Source organism: Bufo gargarizans, chromosome 8, assembly GCF_014858855.1.
Source record: "Bufo gargarizans isolate SCDJY-AF-19 chromosome 8, ASM1485885v1, whole genome shotgun sequence".
Classification (NCBI taxonomy): domain Eukaryota; kingdom Metazoa; phylum Chordata; class Amphibia; order Anura; family Bufonidae; genus Bufo; species Bufo gargarizans.
In genome coordinates this window covers 85,376,951-85,402,213 of record NC_058087.1, presented here as the reverse complement: position 1 = coordinate 85,402,213, position 25,263 = coordinate 85,376,951, and the positions used below count along the sequence as shown (strand labels likewise).

At 39.2% G+C, this 25,263-nt stretch overlaps 1 protein-coding gene across 5 annotated transcripts in view; it reads right to left on the bottom strand.

The window, feature by feature from the left end:
- ADAM23 (ADAM metallopeptidase domain 23) overlaps positions 1-25,263 on the bottom strand; it is a 380,159-nt gene that overhangs the window by 45,225 nt on the left and 309,671 nt on the right. For all 5 annotated transcript variants that reach the window (XM_044303192.1, XM_044303191.1, XM_044303194.1 and 2 more), the window contains exon 20: positions 1,164-1,227. In XM_044303192.1, the coding sequence (XP_044159127.1) occupies positions 1,164-1,227 (64 nt within the window). The remainder of the gene's footprint in view (positions 1-1,163; positions 1,228-25,263) is intronic.

Genomic DNA, 25,263 nt, shown 5'->3' with positions numbered 1-25,263 from the left:
GAACTACACCTGATCCACTTTCTGATATACATGCATATTCATTTATCATAGGTTCATTTAAAATCATAATGCAAATATAAAATCGCAGCTGAAATCAGCGGTCACCGGGAGCAGGCAGTTCCGAGAACAACCCGATGAAGGCCCCCGGCGGCAGTTCTCAGAACTGCCTGCTCTCGGTGACCACATTTGATTTCAGACTGGCTCCCGACACAGGCACATGTAAGGGCTTACCTGTGCATCGCCGGACGGGTGAGTCAAGATGCCAGCCCGCATGTGTTCGCTGGCGAACACTGCAAACTGACCATCACTGGTCACAAGTCGCAATGTAGCCCTAGACCATTTCTATTTTTGCACTGCCCAATTTGCACTGCCAGGGGCGAACAACAATATAACTGACTTCAGGATTATTAATCAGTGTTGGATCTGGATACATTAAACCTACCAAAGGAAATCATTTTTAGGGCCCTCCTATCAGCTATACAGTGCAGGTTTTATTTTTTGCTTGTATAATTCATTTCAATTCATAAAGTATACTGTTTTATACTGTGAAATAACCAAAGAAGTGATAGAAACAGGAAATATCTTATTTAGAACCAAAGAAATACATATTGACTTACTTTCATGGCTTTTTCCTGAACATCTGTAATCCCCACTATTAAATCTGACATGCTTTAATTAACTTGACAGCTACAGTTAAATGCATTTTTGGTAATCTTATACAGATGAAATGGAGTGCGCCCAATTGTGCCTCAAGTTTGCAATAACTATTTAAGCTGCTCAAATTAAATAGAATAATTAGTAAAAAAAAAATATAAAAAAATATGAAACTAAATTCAATAAAAAAAAGGAAAATATATTTTCCTGTGTTGTCCTCCTAATATTCTAGTAGGATGTTTGGGAGTTATAACTGATGCTCATTTTCCAACGGTAATAACTACTAAGGCATACAACAGAATTGTTGCATACAGAAATACATATCGGATTATTTTTTTTCACAGTATTTGCATAGATTTTTAGGCCCCATTATATATATGGGATTGATTTCAGTTAAAGGAAATCCTGCAATGGAAATCCACCAAATACAAATGTTTCCTAAAAAGCCTATACTGACCTTTTGTCCAAATTATAATGAAAGAAGCTTTGACAATCATAATTCAACTTACTTTGTCCCCAGATGTGTTTGCATTGATTGTCTCTCGTCTTGCATTCACCATTGTAACATCGGCCCTAAAACAGTAGTTGAATCAGTTAACTGCTCTGGTACACCAGTATTTGCTATGCGTTTTACAGAAAAAACCTTATGTAGCATTATGGCATGCCTGAAAAAATGGTCTTTTTTTTTTCTTTTTTTTTTTTCTTTTAACTCTTTTATTGAGTAATATCATAGATACAGAGATCTAGATTCATGTAAATAGAGACAACATCAAGTCTCCAACATATTACATTTGTTTCTTCAATGTGCATTACTTCAACAAAGGGGTGGGGAAGAACAACTGGTCACATGTTAATGTGCTATATAAGGCAAGAGCATTCAAGTGATTGAATCCAAAATATTAAAGCTGGAATCATCATCTGAGGCGGGTTAGGCGAATTTTCCCCAGTAGCTGCGAATTGATGAAACTAGTGTGGAGGTAAATGAGGTTATCAACCTTACTAAAGACTCATGCTAATCTCGAGAGGGATTAAGTCTCCCAAGAGCTTTAGGTCTTATATCCTCTGAAGGACTTCCAATCCTTCCATGTCTTGTCAAAGTTATGGTGCGATCTCGCTTCCCAGGAGGATATCTCCTCAAGCCTATATATCTGATCAATCTTAAGGAACCATTGTTCCAGAGATGGGACTTCAGGAGAGAGCCACAAGGTTGGGATCAAGAGTTTGGCCGCACTTAATAGGTATTTAAACTTTAAATTGGGTGTATGGAAGTCTCTAGGGAAGAGATTTAGAAGGGCAGTTTCGGGAGAAGCAAGGTAATTGGTTCCACAGATCTGATTACCTTGTCTGAAAATATTTTTCCACCAGAGATGCATTGTAGGGCAGCTCCACCAGATATGAATGTATGTACCTCTATCTTTAGAGCATCTCCAGCACACGTCCGATGCCGAAGCAGAGTACAAGCATGTTTTGTCAGGGGTTTTGTACCACCTTGAGATTATTTTGTAACTATTTTCTTGGATCTTCACGCATCTAGAAGCAATATGGGGGGGAGATATAGATTTTCTGAATTCCATCCCTCTGAAAGGTTTTGGTAGATCCTTTTCCCACAAGCGAATAAAAGCAGGAACTAGTGAGGATGGAGGGTCTCTTAGTTTTTTATATAGTTGAGAAATAATTTTAAGTGGTGGCTGGGTTTGGTAAATAATGCTCTCGAACCACGTAAGAGGTCTAAGAAGATTATTTAGTCTACCGTGTTGGGACATGTACGCTCTGAGGAAGTATATTAAGTTATAACGTGAAGGGGCTACATCTAGAAGTTTTTGCATATCATCAATGGAAATAAGGGAACCTTCCTGATAAAGAGCTATAATCTTTACCTTTGACAGTCTAACCTTAGGTGGGATACTATCTCTTAGTTCCTGAGGGGCCAAGTCAAAGATATCCTTTACAAACAAAGCTGGGGATGGAAGATGTATGCTAATGGAGGATCTCTGCAGGGTGTTTCAAGCTTGGAAAGTAGCTTTCATAACCGGAGACATGTTAGAGCGAGGAGGGATAGAGGATAATTTGCCCAGTAAAAAGGCTGTGAATGGTGTTCCAAGTAAGGATTGCTCCATTGCGACCCACGATTTGTGAGGGGGGCATCTCATCCAATCCACCACTCTTGCCAGAAGGGCTGCTCTACCATATATTTCCGGGTCTGGCAGTGAAATTCCCCCTTTCTCTTTTGAGTAAGTTAAGGCTCTATATGAAATCCTTGCCCTCTTCCCAGACCAAATAAAGGATCTGAACAGAGAGCGAAGGGAAGCATAATAGGTAGATGGTAGAGATATTGGGAGTGTTTGTAGAAGGTATGTCAGTTTAGGTATGACCAGAGACATTAGTATGTTCTTTCTCCCGAACCATGAAAGGATAGGGATATCTAAAGCTACTAGGTCGGATTTGATTTTCTGTAAAAGAGGGAGATAATTCAAGTAAAAAAATTGGCTGGGGTCTGTACCAAGCTTGACTCCTAGAAATGTTAAATGTGGGGAGGACCAATTAAAAGGCGATTTTTGGATTAGGCGTCTCTTTAGAGTATTGGAAATGCCTGTGGAGATTATGAGTGATTTATTATGGTTGATTTTAAGGTTGGAAAGGGAGACAAAATTTTCTATATGTTTATAAATCTTAGGGAGAGCCGTGGTTGGATTGTGGACCATTATTAGCATATCATCCGCGGCTATTTTGTGTTGCTGGTCATCCAAGGTTATACCTTGGATGTCATCATCTAATCTAATAGATTGCAGTAGGGGTTCTAAGGTTAAGACAAAAAGGAGGGGCGACAGGGGGCAGCCTTGTCGTGTACCGTTGCTTATTTGGAAGGGGGCTGACAAGGTGTCGTTGACTATTATGGAGGCCGATGCATTTAAATACATAGCGTGGACTGCTTGGATAAAGTGGAGAGGAAAGTTGATAGAATGTAAAACTGAATACATGAAGGACCAGCTAACTCTATCAAAGGCCTTTTCAGCATCTGTGCTGAGAAGGACCAGAGGTAGGGCCTGTTTCTTAACAAAGTGAAGGATGTTGAGTACCCTGGCTGTATTGTCCTTACCTTCTCTGTTCTTGATGAAACCTCTATGGATCAGGGTCGGGAGGATCCTAGCTAATCTATTGGCTAATAGTTTTGCTAAAAGCTTTAGGTCTATGTTGAGTAAGGAAATGGGCCTAAAATTGGAGCAAAGAGTATGGTCTTTACCTTCCTTTGGGATCAAAATGGTCTGTTTTAATATGAAGTAAAAAAAAAAATGTTGTGGTCCTAAAAAAGAGATGCAAATTCAAAAGTACATGGATAGGATATATTTCCACTGGACCGGGGGTCGGCCTCCAGATGCCACACGTGCAAGGAGCTAGAAGCAGCGCTCTCTCCACCAGCGGTTTCCACCCACCGACTTGAAAAAGGGGTCCGCAGAATCCCGAAACGCGTTGTCACTATAACAACAATAAAAAAAACATTGGTTTCTAAAAATACTCTGGTTGCGTTTTTGCGCCTACGGTCCACCCCTCCACTCGACCCCCAGTCCAGTGGAAATATATCCTATTCATCGACCCAGACGGCGGCTTGGCCCCCGCCAAAGGGAAACGCGGACGGAATCGGAAGCATCAACCAGTGGGACGTAATCACTCCTATCCACCTCCAGTCCAGTTGCACCAAACAATAGGTGCATGAACAACAGGTGAGCAGTACCACTCTTCCTGTTGCTCTGGAGGCTTGGCTCTTAACTTATTTACCCTATGAGCGCCCTTTTCTCTCCTTGGCCATTATCCAAAAGTACATGGAAGCAATGGGAAAAAAACACTAGAAAGAAGGGAGTGAAGCTCTGTGCTCATGGAGAATAGGCCTGTGAGGAGGGTTTATGAGAGCAGAGTCAGGAGCGACTGCAGAGAGACCCTAAAAGGACAGCTGTTAAAGGGAACAGCATACAGAGACAGTGGGGGAGACTGAGACCAGAGTTAAAGGGGTTCTCCGAGAATTATTTAAATTGGCTTAGAATGCTGCTAGAACACCAGATACAGTAAGAACCTCTGGGACTATTATCACTCAGATGTGTCTGTGGTTTGTGGAGATCTGCAGAGACTTATTTTTTGTGTTACCGTATAACCCAGAGTCATCTATTTCATTGCTAAAGTAAAGTTATGTAAAATCTGCCGCCTGTCTGGTTCCTGTGCTAATATACTACACTAGTTGTGCCACCCTTACATAGTCTCCTCATAACATGATACTTATCAACACCATTCAAAAAGGGCCCAAAAACAGAGCCCGGAAACTATGGGCCAGCAACTTTAACATCTGTGTTGGGTAAACTGTTTGAAGGTTTTCAAAGAGATGCTATCTTGGAGTACCTCAAGGAAAATAAGCAAATAATGCCATATCAGCATGGCTTTATGACGGATCGGTCATGTCAAACTAATTTAATCAGTTTCTATGAGGAGGTAAGTTCTAGACTTGACAGCAGTGAATCAATGGATGTCGTATATCTGGACTTCTCCAAAGCATTTGACACTGTACCACATAAAAGGTTAGTATATAAAATGAGAATACTTGGACTGGGAGAAAATGTCTGTATGTGGGTAAGTAACTGGCTGAGTAACTGGAAAACAGAGGGTGGTTATTAATGGTACACACTCAGATTGTGTCACTGTCACTAGTGGAGTACCTCAGGGATCAGTACTGGGCCCTATTCTCCTCAATATATTTATTAATGATCTGGGCTTCAAATGGGACATGGTGTAAATAAACCAGTCCATAAAAATCTGCCTTTCAAAAACCATATGGTGTTCCTTTCCTTCTGCGCCCTGCCGTGTGCCCGTACAACAGTTTATGACCACATATGGTATGTTTATGTAAACTACAGAATCAGGGCAATAAATTTTGAGTTTAGTTTGGCTGGTAATCCTTCCTTTGTTAGCGGAAAAAATTATTAAAATGGAAAATCTGTCATAAAAGTGAAATTCTGAAATGTCATCTCCATTTGCCAATAACTCTTGTTGAACATCTAAAGGGTTAACAAAGTTTGTAAAATCTGTTTTGAATACATTGAGGGGTGTAGTTCCTAAAATGGGGTCATTTTGGGGTGGTTTCTATTATATATGTCTCACAAAGTGACTTCAAACCTAAACTGGTACTTAAAAAGTGGGTTTTGGAAAATTTGCTTCTAAGCTTCTAAGCCTTGTAACGTCCCCAAAAAGTAAAATGGCATTCCCAACATGAAGTATACATATGGGGAATGCAAATTAATAACTATTTTTGGAGGTATTACTATGTATTATAGAAGGCTTGCACAGTAAAATATCAATTTTTGCAGATGACAATAAACTGTGTAAAGTAATTAACACTGAGGAGGACAATATACTGCTACAGATTGATCTGGATAGATTAGAGGCTTGGGCAGATAAGTGGAAGATGAGGTTTAACACTGACAAATGTAAGGTTATGCACATGGGAAGGAATAATGCAAGTCACCCGTACATACTAAATGGTAAAACACTGGGTAACACTAACATGGAAAAGGACCTAGGAATTTTAGTTGACAGCAAACTAAGCTGCAAAAACCAGTGTCAGGCAGCGGCTGCCAAGGTCAATAAGATAATGGGTTGCATCAAAAGGGGCATAGATGCCCGTGATGAGAACATAGTCCTACCACATTATAAATCACTAGTCAGACCACACATGGAGTACTGTCTACAGTTCTGGGCTCCTGTAAACAAGGCAGACATAGCAGAGCTGGAGAGGGTACAGAGGAGGGCAACTAAAGTAATAACTGGAATGGGGGCACTACAGTACCCTGAAAGATTATCAACATTAGGGTTATTCCCTTTAGAAAAAAGAAAACTGAGGGGAGATCTAATAACTATGTATAAATATATTAGGGGTCAGTACAGAGATCTATCCCATCATCTATTTATCCCCAGGACTGGGACTGTGACAAGGGGACATCCTCTGCGAAAGAAGGTTTGTACACAAACATAGAAGAGGATTCTTTACGGTAAGAGCAGTGAGACTAGGGAACTCTCTGCCTGAGGAGGTGGTGATGGTGAGTTCACTAAAAGAGGGGCCTGGATGTATTTCTGGAGGCTAATAATATTACAGGTTATAGCTACTAGAGAGGGGTCGTTGATTCAGGGAATTATTCCGATTGCCTAATTAGAGTCGGAAAGGAATTTGTTTCCCCTTAAGCGGGGAAAATTTGCTTCTTCCTCACAGTTTTTTTTTGTTTTACCTTCCTCTGAATCAACTTGCAGGATAACAGGCCGAACTGGATGGACAAATGTTTTTTATTCGGCCTTATATACTATGATACTTCATCAGCTGACCAAAGGGACAGACACTTTTTTGGCGTTTCCCTACTTCGTGGTGTTCCTGTACTCCTGCTGTTCAGGGAATGGAAACACAGATTCAATCAGGTGTTGTACTTCACTGCACATCAGGAGAATGGAAGCAATGCCACACAGGGAAAGTCTGTGAAGAAGCAGAATGAAGAAACAGCACATTGCGGCCAAGACTCCACCAGTCTAATAGTACAAAAATCCATTTAATATTTTTCACAGCTCAGAGTTAGCTCCAGTAGTATTCTTTCAGGTTAATCCAGAGACAACAAGGCTTCACTATAAGAACTGTGAATCTGTTGGATAGTTTGCCTCAGGAGGTGGTCACAGCAGGAACAGTTCAATGCTTAAAAAAAGGCTTAGATGAATTCTGAGAATTGAAAAGAACATGAATGCTTATAAAAATGGGTAGAGGTTTGGTTCTCACTCCCCTTGCCTTAAAGGGTTTCTGTCACCACAAATATCCCTATTAAACAGGCTGACATTATACATGTACAAATGTCAGCTGAGTCTAACTGTGCTATTCTTTTTTTACGTATGCCCCCGTTTTTGCACAATTATAACTTACTATATGCAAATTAGCCTCTAGGAGGAGGGGGGCGTTGCTCCTGCTCCTAGAGACTCCGTTCTTTAACCTCATTCCACGTCCTTTTACTGTTGATTGACAGGGCCCCAGCCGGCGTTCGTCTCCTCCTGCCGGCTGTGTGCTGGGGAAATATTGCCCCTGCGCCATCCCATTCAGTATTCGACGCAGGCGCAGTGAGGGAAGGACGCTCGCCGGCTACTGCCTTCCTGAAAGTGCCAAATATGTTACAGTGCTCCTGGAAGAGAAGACAGCCGGCATCGCAGAGAAGGAGGAGAGTGCTGTGACGTCGCTGGATCCTCCTATGTGGTAAGTACGGTATTTTATAAATTGGCCCTCGCTTTATTCCCACTGATATCACCAATGATCAAAGGGGGCATTAAATGAAACAATATTTTATGTAAAAATTTTATGTATTCATATTTATTTTAATTAAAATCACAAACAAATCAAATTAATTTGGCCACTAGATTTTATATATATATATATATATATATATATATATATATATGTATATATGTAAATGGCAGCACTCTTAGAAAGAAAAATAAGTCCTTTATTCATCCATGTGGTAACAGCAATGTTTCAGCACAACAATACTGTAGAGCAATTAAACAATAATTCATGATTAATCAATTCATAAAAACATTCCAAACATATACATGAACAAAATTAATAATGAGCCAAATATCCATAGAACATGATTACACGGTAGTTGTCACAATGTAAGGGGAGGGGAGGAACACCAGAATGACCACAGAAGGAAAATGACCCGAAACTAGGCCTCACGGCTAGGGTAAGTAAAAAGGTCACCACTTAGGGAACCCTAAACATAGCCCTGACACCTGTCATTATGAATAGACCCTGAAGGTGGGAATATTCATACACCGTATACCTAGGCCCTAGAAACCCTGAAAAGCCCTAGACTTGGTGACAGGGTCTGAGACCACTGGTTCCTTCCCAGATGAATGAACTAGCGTCTGTCTCCTTGAGGCCTAGGAAACAATGAGCTAAAGGGGACAACAAAATACAAAGGGGAGTACACTTATCTTCAATAGAAAACCTCATGAGCAGGAACTCAGAAGAGGACAACACACCAGCTCTTCCAACTTAAGGCAGATAATATCAACCGCATGGTAAGAAGTGTTAGTCCAGACTAAATAGAGGAGCAGTGATGACCACAAGCTACACCTGAAACAAGAGGTGTGGTCATACCAGCAACAACACTGCAAAGTGAAAACTGAGAGACTGTCAGATAACCTCATGTGATGCAAGTCTTTCAGATCTTCTAACCTCTGTCACAGGAGGGATCGTGACATTATTGTCACATCTCAGTATCCATAATAGTAGAAATTTTGGGGGGATTGTGAGAAATATAAAAAATAAATATAATGCCCATGATAAAGAATATAAACAATACTAATGTCATTAGTGCAAGACAATAAAGTGACATGTGCAGACCCTTTGTAATAATTAATAAAACTACAGGGGTATTAGGAGACACAGGTGTGCTTACAATATGAGGGACAACAAGTTGGCACAGAGAGAATGCGCGTCCACTCCCCATTGGAGGGGAATCCAAACATAGCACTTCATAAACATGGGGTACCAGAAACAGGAGTCGCTCAAAGCCCATTATGGTATATATGCCCAAGAGGGATCTCCTCATATCATCTCATATATTTTACATGTATGTAGACCTTCCGTTGTACAAAAACCCCTCCCCATCCAGGGTTTACTAGGGACAGTGGTTCCCTGCACCAGTCTACATCTTCTAACAACCTACGACCATATCTAATCATCTGTCCAGACGCGGTATTTCCACCACGCTAGGCTGATCCCTAATCAGGGTGCGTCGGAATGGTAAGACTGTTCCATATTTCTTAAGCCATATCTCAATTATCTGTTTGTGGCGCATATTTTCTTAAAAAATCTAATATTAAAAGTTACATTTTAAGCTCCCTCAAATTCTATATTGTTTTCTAAAACTGATAGTGGGAGCGCCCCTATTTAAAACATCCACTACCCTACACATGAAATTAACATAAAAAAATTAAAATCAAAATTACCGACTACATTGCTTGCAACGGGCTGGCCACTGCCATCTTGCTTGAAGATCTGGAGCGAAATCTTGTTCGGCGTGAGATTAAGTGAGATTAAGTCATCATGGAGGGACATGGTCAATGATACAACATCTTAAATCCTTTTCTGTGTGCTTACATTCAGAAAAGTGTTTGGAAACAGGTAAATCAAGACGCTTTTTACGAATAGTAGAACGATGATTGTTAAGACATGTTTTTATATCAGTAGAGGTCTCCCCCACATACAATAAATTGCAGGGACACAAGAAAACGTAAATAACATAATTGGAGTCACGCGTTAAATGAAATCCGATATATATATATGAATATATACGAATGTTTGACCCCCGTAATAGGGTGAGAAAAAGTATTACCCTTACACTAGAAACGACAATTGACACAGCCTAGGCAAGGAAAACAACCAAGTCGAGGTAGTGTCAATGTTGCCTGCCGTGTCATTTTTGCAAAGCCAATGTCGACCCTAACCAGTTGATTAAGTAGACTCTTAGATCTACGATATGAAAAAAGAGGTAAAGACTTGAATTCAGGCACATTCTTAAGACAGCCACCTAAGATGGCCCAATGTCGTCTAATGATTCTACTGATCTCAGTACTCAATTTCGTGTGAGTGGAAACAAACGGGATCCTAGAAATGCTCTTACTACGGGTTCCACTAGAAAGTGTGTTATCCCTATTGAGATTCATCACTATATATTTTTGTGACTGTAGCAAAGCATATCCACGTTGTACAAATTTAGTCATGTTATCCAGTGTTTTATCCAAGGATTGCTTGTCTGACAATACGTCTGGCTATTAAAATTGAAAATAAGGCAAATGTCTCACTATTTTTCTGGGATGACAGCTGTTATACAATTCAGTGTGTAACCTACCATTAGAGGAGATTGCAGTGGTGTCTAGAAACTGAATTTCTGTGGTGGAATGCACTAATGTGAATTTCACATCAGGGTCAATATCATTTAAAAAGGTAAGAAACTCCATCAAACCCACCTAATTTCCTGTCCAGATGAGGAAGATGTCATCTATGTATCGTGGAAAATTACGCAACAAGATTCGTCCACCTGTGGGCAAGATCCAGACGTCCAAGGAAAAATTACCTATCATTAACCTATCCTCTAAAAAACTGTCTGATGCACAAGTGAGTGTCCTTAGTAAGGGGCTTTAATTTTGTCCTAATACTCATTAACTGGTTTGATTTGGATTTGGATTTATTTTCCTATTTTTGTTCTATAAAGTTAAAATTATGGTTTAGTGATAAAACTAGGGGAGGGGCGTGGCCTGATGCCGTGCTGGGAGGATGTGCTTTACAAAGCCACCTTTGCCTTCAAAAGCCACCCAGACCCTCTTAATAACCCTCTCAGCAGCCAAGGAGAGCAAAGAAATGACGAGGACAAAGAAGACACCAGGTCCTCCAACCAAACTCACCTCCTTCTTCTCCTCTGCGCCGATCCAAGATGGTGCCCACTCTACACACAAGGCAGCACAAGACACGCTGGACTCCTACATCAAGCGTGCCACAAGGCAGCAGAATCCCTCAGGAGCAGCAGAGCAAGCATCTCCGGCAAGTAAATAAAGTATTTCAAGTGGGAGGTCAGCTCAAAGCTCTCCCTTAGGAGGCAATACTGGGGCTGTAATAAGGTCTGAGCGGGAGGATATAATTACCCTGACCACAATGCAGGACTTAATGGCAGATTTATAGTACTCTATCCAATCAGATAATCAGCCCTGAACAGCCTCTTCAAGAGCTCCTGATAGATCTTTTTATGTCAATTCTTCCTGACACCCCTGAAAGGGATCTCCTCATAGATAGAGCACACGGGGTTCCCAAACCCAGATCTACACCTACAAGCATGCCAAGAGAGGTGCTAGAGAGGCTACATTTTTTTTCATTTTAAAAACAACTTGCTGAGAAAAGCTGGTCGTAAGAAAGACATTCCTGAGAGATTCAAACAGATTGATTTTATGCTGACCTTTTCCCCGCAACCCTGGTGAGGAGGAGGGAATTTGCCAAATATACTGCTATATTGAGAGAAAACAGTGATAGTTAGCAAAAATGTCACTAACTTTGTTTTAATGTCTCCCTCACAAGCTGCAGAGTTGCTAAAGAAATGGTCTCTTCATCTGCCACAAGCGGGAGAAATATCCCAAGCTAAGCAGAAGCCTCCAACATTGATGCAAGAATGGACTCTAGTGAAAGCTTCAAGATAAAGATGGACCTTTATTGTGGTACTGTAAGGTACTCCTATATATCTCAATACTCAGGGAGATGTACTTCATTTTTCTGATAGAACTTTCAGAAGCTATAGCTGTTGGCTAGCCGGCGCTAACCAATCTGAAACCTTTCTATTCACTGTTACATTATTCCTCTGGTTGATCCGAGGATTTGCTCGACCCCTAATCACATTGGTATTGATTATTTATTCCTTCCTTTTCCCAACAGGTACTCCCCCATTATATTTTTCCCAATCCTACACATGGCAATTGGGATTGGGATTGGCGACTGTTTGGAAACGTTTAGATTCCTACAATGTTTTGGTTTTTACGTTATTCAGTTTACCTGTTATGAGGGAGACATGTCTGCTTCAGGTGTTGGAGACATGATACACAACAGTCTGCCGGGGCTATCCAGATCCCATTCTTTATACTCAAACCACCGAACAAACCAACTGTTTATAAGCATATATTCAATCTGTCAATATGGCACTTAAAATATAATCTTTAAATGTTAAAGGGTTAGCCCTTTTAAAAGATGTAGCCTGTGGAGATAGTCACTCAAACTAAAATGTGATATTCTTTGCACACAAGAGACACATTTGATATCTAAAGATAGCTTTAGACTTCATAACAAAAGATTCCCTCATATTTTTAATTCGCATTCAGATAAAAAGAAAGCGGGTGTAATGATAGCAATTAAGGACACAGTCTCCTTTAATCTTATTACATCTTATGCTGAATCTCACGGTCGATATATGATTGTAGTATGTTCAATCGATAACGAGATATATACCATTGCATCTATATATACTCCCAACAGGTCCCAAATCCGCTTCCTACGTTGATTTTGTACAACATTAATGCCTTTAAAGCAAGGCTTTTTGACCCTAGAGAAAATAAGGAGGTGATTTTTGATCTCTGGTGCATTTTACATGCATCTGAAAAAGACTTTTTCTCCACCCCTCACGCATAGATATGATTTTTGTGTACAAAATACTGTTGCGAAACGTTATTTCAGTATATATAGGTCTTATTTCTTGGTCATACCATGCCCCTACTTCTATAACTGTTAAATTACAATTACAGAAAGAAAAATAAATACGCAGTTCACTGTTGCAGTTATTTGTGGCGAAAGCGTTTAGTGGCCTATTTCAGTTCAAAGAGAAAAATATATTCTCAGATCACTTCAGCAGTTATATGTGCTAAAAGCATTTAGTTTCCTACTTTAGTACAAAAAGAAAAATATATACGGACTTCACTGTTGCAGTTATTTGTGGTGAAAGCGATTAGTGACCTATTTTAGAACAAAAAGATAAATATATTCTCAGTTCACTTCGGCTGTTATATGTGTTGAAAGAGTTTAGTGGCCTATTTCAGAATAGAAATAAAAATATATATGCACTTCACAGTTGTAGTTAGTTGTGGCGAAAGTGTTTAGTGGCCTATTTCAGTAGAAAAGGAAAATATATTCCGAGTTCACTTCAGCGGTTATATGTTTTAAAAGCATTTAGTGGCCTATTTCAGTACAAAAATAAAATTTACACACTTCACTGTTGCAATTATTTGCGGCGAAAGCATTTAGTGGCCTATTTCAGTACAAAAAGAAAAGTATATTCCCGGTTCACTTCAGCGGTTATATGTGTTAAAAGAGCTTAGTGGCCTATTTCAGTATAGAAAGAAAACAATATACACACTTCACTGTTGCAATTATTTGTGGCAAAAGTGTTTAGTGGCCTATTTCAGTACAAAAAGAAAATTTACACACTTCACTGGTGCAATTATTTGCGGCGAAAGCATTTAGTGGCCTATTTCAGTACAAAAAGAAAAGTATATTCCCGGTTCACTTCAGCGGTTATATGTGTTAAAAGCATTTAGTGGCCTATTTCAGTATAGAAAGAAAACAATATACGCACTTCACTGTTGCAATTATTTGTGGCAAAAGCATTTAGTGGCCTATTTCAGTACAAAAAGAAAAGTATATTCTCAGTCCACTTCAGCAGTTATATGTGTTGAAAGCGTTTACTGGCCTATTTAAGTACAGTGAGAAAAATATATTCTCAGTTCACTTCTGCCGGTTATATGTGTTAAAAGTGTTTAGTGGCCTATTTTAATACAGAAAGAAAAATATATACGTACTTTGCTGGTGTAATTATTTGTGGCAAAAGCGTTTAGTTCCCTATTTTAGTACAGAATAAAAAATATATACACACTTCACTGTTGCAGTTATTTGTGGCAAAAGCATTTAGTGGCCTATTTCAGTACTAAAATCACTTCATCAGTTATATGTGTTGAAAGCGTTTAGTGGCCTATTTTAGTACAGAAAGAAAAATATATACGCAATTCACTGTTGCAGTTATTTGTGGCGAAACAGTTTAGTGGCCTATTTCAGTACAGAAAGAAAAATATATTCTCAGTTCACTTCTGCGGTTATATGTGTTGAAAGCATTTAGCGGCCTTTTTCATTACAGAAAGAAAAATATCTGTATATATGCACTTCACTGTTGCAGTTATTTGAGGCGAAAGCGTTTAGTGGCCTATTTCAGTACAAAAAATATATATATTCGCAGTTCACTTCAGCAGTTATATGTGTTGAAAGCGTTTGGTGGCCTATTTTAGTACAGAAATTTAAAAAAGCACTTCACTGTTGCAGTTATTTGTGGAAAAAGCGTTCAGTGGCTTATTTCAGTACAAAAAGAAAAATATATTCGCAGTTCACTTCACCTTCCTCCTCTGGACAGGAACTGAGGTGGGTTTGATGGAGTTTCTTACCTTTTTAAATGATATTGACCATGATGTGAAATACACATTAGTGCATTCCACAAAAGAAATTCAGTTTCTGGACACCACTGTAATCTCCTCTAATGGTAGGTTGCACACTGAATTGTATACCAAACCTACAGATTGGAACACTATCTTACACTATAACAGCTGTCATCCCAGAAAAATGGTGAGACATTTGCCTTATTTTCAATTTTTAAAGAGCCAGACGTATTCTGTCAGACTAGCAATCCTTGGATAAAACACTAGATAACATGTCTTTTAAATTTGTACAACATGGATATGCTTTGCTACAGTCACAAGAGAATACAGTGATGAATCTCATTAGCACACTTACTAGTGGAACCCGCAGTAAGGGCATTTCTAGGATCCAGTTTGTCTCCACTCACACGATATTGAGTACTGAGATCAGTAGAATCATCTAAAATATCTAAAAGAGTCTACTTGATCAACTGGTTAGGGCCGACATTGGCTCTGCAAAAATGACACGGTAGGCAACATTGACACAACCTGGACTTGGTTGTTTTCCTTGCCTAGGCTGTGTCAATTGTCGTTTCATGTGTAAGGGTAATACTTTTTCTCACCCTATTACGGGCGTCAAACATTCGTATATATCAGATTTCATTTAATGTGTGACTCCAATTATGTTACTTACGTTTTCTTGTTTCCCTGCAATTTATTGTATGTGGGGGAGACCTCTACTGATATGAAAACATCAGAGCCGTCTTTAATATTGATTGGACCCTGGGCAAAAATTTACTTGGGCCCCCTGGATCCTGCCTTCCCACACCTTAGCAGGCAATCACGTCCTCCACCACAACACACACACAAGAAATCCACACATCTGGTAGAGTACAGTGAATGACTGTAAATACTTCCAATTCTGAAGACTCCAGCGGCTCAGGATCAGTGCTCTGGGCTGGAAGTGGGCACCGCTCTGCAGGAAGGAGACCAGGGCTCGGCTCACCCTAGTGTTACAGTGCACCCCAGCACCACACAGTATGCAGTATAGCACCCTATAGTATACAGCACCACACAGTATGCAGTTTAGCACCCCACACTATACAGTACCCCACAGTATATAGTAGAGCAGTATAGCAGCCCACAGTATACAACACCTCACGGTATACAATACCTCACGGTATACAACACCTCACTGTATACAGCACCCCAAACTATACACGATACAGCCCCCCACACTATACAGTACAGCAGTATAGCACTCCACACTATACCGCACCCACAGTATACAGTATACAGACCCCCACAGTATACAGTACAGAAGTATAGCCCCCCCACTATACAGGCCCCCCACACTATACAGGCCCCCCACACTATACAGGCCCCCACACAGTATACAGGCCCCCTCACAGTATACAGGCCCCCACCACAGTATACAGGCCACCACACAATATACAGCCCACCACACAGTATACAGGCCACCACACAGTATACAGGCCCCCACACAGTATACAGCCCCCCCCCCCACAGTATACAGCCCCCCCCCACAGTATACAGCCCACCACACAATATACAGCCCACCACACAATATACAGTCCCACACAGTATACAGCCACCACACAGTATACAGCCCCCCACACAGTATACAGCACCCCACTATACAGTAGTTTACAGTATATTAACATAACAGCCCCTGTCACCTTTTTCTGATGTAATCTTTACACAAAAAAGCTCCACAGTTAACTTATGCAACACTCAGTAAGACCTGTGATGACCTCATAGTCATGTGACCAGTAATTGCTAGGTTACTGGTCACATGGTGATGATGTCATTAAGGTCCTAGATCACAACTTTAACACAGTTTAACACAGTACGATCATGATGCCTGGACTCCTGGTTATATATTCACCCATGCAAATATATAACTATATATTAAATTCCATATACGACTCTTAAACGTACATATACATGTACACATCTGTCTATACCAAATTCCATATACAACTTTGAAACGTACATATATATGTTTTTATTTATTATTTTTTACTGTATTTTTCCTATTATCTATGTTCCATGTAGACTTGATAAAGGGGCCGTCGAGACCCCGAAACGCGTTGTCTCAAAATAAACTTTATTGTATCCTGTACCGGGTCATGGTAATGAGCCTTATGATCGTCTACCAGCTTGATCACTCCACAGTGACAAGCTAAGACACGTTTTCCTGGTAGAGCTGACAGCCTGACACCCGGGGCAGTGGCTAGCAGGGCTCAAGAGGCAGCTGCCTTGGGCCCCCCAGAAGCAACTGGGCCCGGGGCAGCTGCCCCTTTTCCCCTTGGTAAAGACGGCCCTGGAAAACATGTCTTAACAATCATCGTTCTACTATTCGTAAAAAAGCGTCTTGATTTACCTGTTTCCAAACACTTTCTGAATGTAAGCACACAGAAAAGGATTTAAGATGTTGTATCATTGACCGTGTCACTCCATCTAGGAGGGGTGGCAATCATATCAACATGTTGAAGAAAAAAGAATTGTTGTGGATCCACAGACTTAACTCTTTGAAACATCATGGTCTCAATTAGAGGTGAGCGAATTGAATCCTACGAAGTGGAATTCGATCCGAATTTCAGAATAAATTTGATTCGCCTCAAAGCTGCGTGCTTCGTGTTAGCAAATTTAACCTGAAATTGTTTAAAAAAAAAAAAACAATTCATACTTACCTTCTCCATTTTCTTACGATGGGCCGCCAGCCGCCATCTTGATTGAAGAGCTCGTCCGAAATCCCATGCATGGCGACGTATGACGTCACCACACTAGCCGGCGTGATGACGTAATCTCACGCCACACAAGATTTTGCTCCAGATCTTCAAGCAAGATGACGGCGGCCGGCCCGTTGCGAGCAAATGGAGGCGGTAAGTTTGATTTAATTTTTTAATGTTAATTTTACGCTTTTTACACTCAGATACCGTAATCATGTATAAACGCAGCATCTGAGGGGTACAATGACGGGGGTGGCGCTATCGCAGCTCCCTGTCATTGTACCCGCAACGTACAAAAAAATTCACTTTGTGACAAACTTTTCATAAATTCGCTCATCTCTAGTCTCAATGTTGACTATTAAATGAGGGTACTGTTGTGACAGATAGGTTTGCCCCTAATCTCCTTTAGATACATCATTCTGCCTCTTGTATTGTGTGTAGTTTTGGGGATATTTTTTCTTTGATGTTATTTATTTCATGAATAATTCTTCTTTTTTGTTTTTTTCTACAGGTGGTATATTGAATATTGAGACAACTGGACTCACCAAATGAGCAATCAACAGTAGTGTTTTTATTTTTATATGAATAACTGATGTGTCCAGTTTGTTGTACAAGGGAAGGTCTATGTTTTTTACAATATATGAGACGATATGAGGAGATCCCTCTTGGGCATATATACCATAATGGACTTTGAGGGGGTCCTGTTACTGGTACCCCATGTCGATGGAGAGCTATGTTTGGATTTCACTACAATTGGGAGTGGACGCGCGTTCTCTTTGGCATGCGTCTCCACTTTCCTCTTGTCTGATGGATAAATTGCCCTAATATGGCTCCAGGAGTCCCCTGTAAGAGCCATATGTTTGTTGTTTGTTTTGGTGAATGTTTGCCTTCTTGATTCATGTAGGGATTACTCTTCCAATAATTAAGATGGTGTTTATATTTAAGAAGTGCTTCTCAGCCATGCGCCAGCTTATTTAGACCTTTTTCCCTTACCCATATAGCTGCTGTGCTTCTAGTTCTTTACTGCGCATGCCCCAGCTGCCACTCCACCTCTGTGTCTCTGCTGCTTGTGACATCACCCGGACATGCGCTGTGTCTCTCGCTGAACGCTGATGTTGGCACCTAGCATGCAACTTGTTGTCCCTCATGTGGTAAGCACACCTGTGTCTCCTAATTCCCCTGTAGTTTTATTAACCCCTTAGTGGCCACTAAAACACCTTTTTACTGACATAAACAAAGGGGTTTTAAGCTAAACAGCTGGCTTTAATCAATCATTACATATACCCAAAATCGTGCATTAAAAACTATAACTTGTCCTGCAAAAAATAAGACCTCATACAAGTACATTGATGAAAAGAACAAAAAGGTTCTAGCTCTTGGAATCCGATAAAAAAAAACAAAAAGGTGCGTGGTAACTAAGGGGTTATTATTACAAAGAGTCTGCACATGTCACTTTATTGCACTATGACATTAGTATTGTTTTTAATCTTTATTATGGGCATTATATTTTTTTTATATTTCTCACAATCAAAAAAATGTTTTCTACTATTATGGATACAGAGATATGACACAATAATCATGTTGTATGGATATTTGGCTCATTTTGAATTTTGTTCATGTATGCGTGTGGAATGTTTTTATGAATTGATTAATCATGAATTATTGATGATCTGTAATCATGTAATGAAATTCACTTCCTATATATACTCTGTATCATGATCCTGTTTTTGCTTGAGAAAGGCTCTATTGTTGAGCTGAAACGTTGCTGTTACCACATGGATGAATAAAGGACTTATATTTCCTTCTAAGAGTGCTGCCCGTTTTTATTTTTTGTATTTTGCGTATTCCCCTTGGGCTTGCACCTGCTTGTTCTGTCTTAGTGCCAGTGTTGCCATTTTAGTAAAAAATAAATAAATAAATAAATATATATATATATATATATATATATATATAGTAGGGACTCGCTCCGGTTGAGACAGGGTAAGTGGACACAGTACGGAGTCAAATTACCAGTTCCTAACCCCTTCCCGACCAGTATAGTAATAGTACAGCGCAGCGGGACATGGCTTGCCGCCCAGTGCCATACTATCACGGCCTGCTGATCGGGCGGCTGCAGGAGCTGCGCCCGCCCAATCAGCTGCAGAGGACCGCCTGTTCCCGTTAGCCGGACACAGATGCAGACGCATTAACCCCTTCTATGCCACGGTCAGCAATGACTGCAACATAGAAGGGGTTTGCTGTGGGTGAGGGAGCCCATTGGGTCCCCATGCTGCTGTGGCGGGGGACCTGATGGGTGAGAAGGCAGCCCAATGCCATGCAGTGGCTGCCCAATGCCTTGCACGGCATTGGGACCTTCCTTCTACGGGTGCCCAGGAGATCCAGCCCCAGCAATCAAAAAGGTGTATGTCCCACAAAATGATACCAATAAAATAGTCACCTCATCTCGCAAAAAATGAGCCCCTACATAAGAAAATTGCTAAAAAAATAAAAATAAAATATAGCTCTCATGAGACACAAAAACATTTTTTTTGTTTCAAATATGCTATTATTGTGTTAATATTAAATAAAAAAAATGAAACATTAGGTATCGCCGCGTCCTTAACAACCAGCTCTCTAAAAATATCACATGACCTAACCCCTCAGATGAACATCGTAAAAAAATTAAAAATAAAAACTGTTTCAAAAAAGCCATTCTTGTCACCTTACATCACAAAAATTGCAACACCAAGCGATCAAAAAGGCGTATGCCTCCCAAAATACTACCAATCAAACCGTAACCTCATTCCTAAAAAAAGGAGACCCTACCTAAGACAATCGGTCAAAAAATAAAAAAGCTATCAGACTATGGAGACACTAAAACATCATTTTTTTTGTTTAAAAAATACTATTATTGTGTAAAACCTAAATAAATAAGAAAAAGTATACATATTCAGTATTTCCACGTCCGTAACGATCTGTTCTATAAAAATATCATATGACCTAACCCCTCAGGTGAATGCTGGGAAAATAAATAAATAAAAACTGACAAAAAAAATTACCACCTTGCCCCATAAAGTGTAATAATGAATGATCAAAAAATCATATGTACCAAAAAATGATACCAATAAAAACATCAACTCTTCCTGCAAAAAACAAGCCCCTGCACAAGACAATCGGCAGAAAAATATAAAAAAATAAGACGTTCAAGTGGAGACACAAAAACATATTTTTTTCAAAAATGCTTTATTATGTAAAAGTGAAACAAAGAAAGTAGCCATATTTAATATCATTAGTCCCTAACAACCTGCTCTATAAAAATAGCTCATGATCTACCCTGTCAGATAAATGTTGTCAAAAATAAAAACAATGCCAAAATATACATTTTTTGGTTACCTTGCCTCACAAAAAATGTAATATAGAGCAATTAAAAATCATATGCACCCCAAAATAGTACCAATAAAAATTTCTGCAGTTGTTTCTTTTATGCCATTTTTACAATTCTAATGGGAAGACTATGGAGAAAAGCACATGAGAAAATGTCGTACCTTGAGCATGCTATGATTTGATAAAAATGCCACTGACTACAGTTGTTGCCAAAAGTTTGGAAGTTTTGAGACTGAGACAGATTTTAGTATTCACAAAGTTTGCTGCTTCAGTGTTTTTAGGTCTTTTTATTAATTGTTTGAATGGTTTTGTTTATGGTGGTTTGGTAAGGTTTTTGTACAGTCATGGCCAAAAGTCTTGAGACTGACACAAATTTTGGTTTTCACAAAGCGTTTTCGGAACAATTTGTCAGATGGTTCTATTGTATACTGAAGTACAATTATCAGCATTTCATACATATATATATAAATATATATTTATTTTTATTGAAAAATATATCAGGTTTCAAAGACTCAGTATTTACAGTGTTGACCCTTCTGGCATGCTGGATATCAACTAGGGTTGGTCGAGAACCAAAGTGCTTGTGTGCTCTAGTGCTCGAGTAGAACACTTCTCGATGCTAGGGTGCTCTACAAAGCACCCGAGCACAATAGAAGTCAATGGGAGAACCCGAGCATTAAACCAGGCACCCACTGCCCTGAACAGGGGAGGGTGTTGGGACTCTAGTTCGGCTTAGGAGTACCTGCTCTGACTCCATATATAGCTATGTCAATATATGGAGTCAGTGCTTGGGGACACCCCAGTGTATTTAAATCTAATTTAGCCTCTATTTCTGAAAAGTTTCTGATGGGATTCAAACTCACAACCTTTTACATTACAGCCCAACATGTTAACCACTACAGTATTGAGCTGCATGGCCAGTTTCTAAAATAAAAAATAAAATATGAGACTTCTGCTGTATAGGAATACTTACTACTATTACGTATTCCTATACAGCAGAAGTCTCATTTATTTTTATTTTTAGTAACTGGCCATGCAGCTCTATAGAGTAGTGGCCAGTTACTAAAATAAATATATATATATATATATATATATATATATATATATATATATATATGAGACTTCTGTTGTATAGTAGGAATACTTATTACTAGTAAGTATTCCTATATAGCAGAAGTTTCATTTTATTTTATTTTTTTAAAGCAACTGGCCATGCAGCTCTATAGTGTAGCGGTTAAGATTCTTGGCTATAATGTAGAAGGTTGTGAGTTCGAATGCCACCCGAAACTTTTCAGAAATAGAGGCTACATTAGATTTAAATACACTGACTTGAGCATCGCACTCGAGCACAAGCGATATTCTGCGATGTGCCAAGCATAGCGATGCTCTAGCCGGAATGGTGTTCGGACGAGCATGCTCGCCCAACACTAATGGTAACCCATTCTTTTCTAATCACTGCTTTGATTTTATCACAACTTCTGTGTATTTTTCAGTCTATATGTTCTCAATGGGATTGAGAGCTGCTGAATTTCCTGAACATGAACCCAAAATGTTGAATGTTTTGTTCACTGAACCACTTAGTTATCACTTTTGCCTTGTGAAATGGTGTTCCATGATACTGGAAAAATCATTTTGCTCCTGAATTGTTGGGAGGCATTCTGGGAGTATCTTTTGATACCTTCTTTACCTTCTTTATTCACAGCAGCGTTCTTAGTCAAAATTGTGAGCCAGCCCACTCCCCGGGATGAGAAGCAAAGCCCACATATAAATGCTCTTAAGATTGCTTTACTATTATCAGGACACAGGACTCATGATAACAGTCACCTTTTCTTATCAGGACAATAATTTTTGCAGATGTCCCAAACAGTATCAAGTGTGCTTCATTATAAAAAATAACTTTACCCCTGTCCTCTGCAGTCCTGTACTTCCTTCAGAATGTCAGACTGTCCTTGATGTTTTTCTTGGAGAGAAGTGGCTTCTCAAAGCATGTTGAGAACATTCATGTGAGGGATTGCTTCTCATCTAAGGTAGTAGGCTCACTCACAATTTTTACTAAGACCACTGCCATAAATAAACAATAGTATCAAAACAGCTTACAAGAGTAACTTATCCCAATGATCTAGGAGCAATTTTCTGATGAACAATGCTTTTTCCAACATAATGAGGCATCATGTCACAAAGCAAAAGTGATAACTAAGTGGCTCGGTTAACAAAACATTAAAATTTTGGGTCCATGGTCAGGAAACTCCAAAAATCTCAATCTCATATAGAGTCCACCCCTATAGTCCACAGTAGTAAAATGGCCCATACTACCCCCTGTAGTATAATGTCCCCTGTAGTATAATTCCTTCCTGTAGTATAACACCCCTATAGTGCTAGTATGTATAATACTCTGACCCCTTGTAGTATAATGTCCACCTGTAGTGGTAGTACATATAATACTCTCTTCATGTAGTATAATGCCCCCTCTGTAGCTGTAGTATATATAATTCTCTACCTCCTGTAGTATAATGCTCCTCTGTAGAACCCCCTGTAGCATAACGCCCCAGGGTATTATGGCCACAGGGTTTCTGACCCCCGCCAAACAAAGAAAATGCAGTGAAAGAAATCATGAAAAACGCTTTGAAATGATTTGTCTGCAACTGAGCAATTGTGGCATATCTTAAGAATATACCACAAATGTAAAACCTTTGGTACCCACTCCCATTTACAGAATGGGTCACCTAAAGTGAAGAGAGAGCAACCACACATGCGCAGCAATCCTGTATTCACCGCTATAGGAGTTTGAAACACCCAAGGAGTTCCTAGGCAACTGTCAGCGTCTTATTGTGTAAGACACTGACAGTACAATACAGACTGCATTGTACTAAATTGAAACAGGGATCAAACCCTGAAAAGGCAAAGTCCCACATGGGACAATTATAAAAAGTAAAAAATAAGTTTTTATAATAAAAAATTAAAAGTTTCAAGTAAAAAAATAAAAAAAGCGTTGTTTTCCCAAAATAAAGTTAAAAAAATTGTAGAAAATAGGGAAAAAAAGAAAAGTACACATATTAAGTATCGCCACGTCTGTATCGACCAGCTCTATAAAAATATCACATGACCTAACCCCTCAAATGAACACCATTAAATTTTTTTAATAAAAACTGCTAAAAAAAAACATTTTTTGTCACCTTACATCACTAAAAGTGCAACACCAAGCGATCAAAAAGGCTTATGCCCCGCAAAATAGCACCAATCTAACTGTCACCTTATCCCACAAAAAATTAGCCCCTACCTAAAACAATCAACCAAAAAAAAACTATGGGTCAGACTATGGAACATGATTTTTTTTTGTTTCAAAAATGCTTTTATTCAGTTAAATGTAAAGAGAAAAGTAGACATATTAGGTATCGCCATGTCCATAACAACCTGCTCTAAAAAAATACCACATGACCTAACCCCTCAGGTGAACACCATGAAAAAAATAAAATAAAAACGGTGTCAAAAAAGCAATTTTTTGTCACCTTACATCACAAAAAGTGCAATAGCAAGCAATCCAAAAATTATATGCACCCCAAAATAGTTCCAATCAAACTTTCATCTCATCCCGTTAAAATGATACCCTACCTAAGACAATCTCAAAAAAAAAACTGAAAAAAACTCATCCCGAAAAAATGAGACCCTACTTAAGACAATCTCCCAAAAACTTAAAAAAAATAGGGCTATCAGAATATGGAGACACTGAAACATGATTTTTTTTAAATAAAAAAATGCTGTTATTGTGTAACATAAATAAATAAAAAAGTATACAGATCAGGTATCGCCACATCCGTAAGAACCTGCTGTATAGAAATATCACATGAACTAACCCCTCAGGTGAACACCGTAAAAAAAAAAAAAATAATATATATATATATATATATATATATAAAAAGTGTCAAGAAAGCCATTTTTGTCACCTTACATTACAAAAAGTGTAAGCGATCAAAAAGTTATACACACCTTAAAATAGTACCAATCAAACCGCCATCTCATACTGAAAAAAATTAGACCCTACATGAGACAGTCGCCCCAAAAAATAAAAAATAAACTATGGCTTTCAGAATATGGAGACATTAAAAAATATTTTTTTTCAAAAATTCTTTATTATGTAAAACTAAAACAAACCTGTCGCGTCCGTAACAACCTGCTCTATAAAAATAGCACATGATTTAACCTGTCAAATGAACATTGCAAATAACAAAAATAAAAACTGTGCCAAAACAGCTATTTTTACCTTGCCTCACAAAAAGTGTAATATAGGCAACAAAAAATCATATGTACCCTGAAATAGTACCAACAAAACTGCCACCTTATCCCATAGTTTTCAAAATGGGGTAATTGTTTTGGAGTTTCTACTCTAGGGGTGCATCATGGGGTCTTCAAACGTGACATGGCAGCTTAAAATTATACCAGTGAAATCTGCCTTCCAAAAACCATATGGTGTTCCTTTCCTTCTGCACAA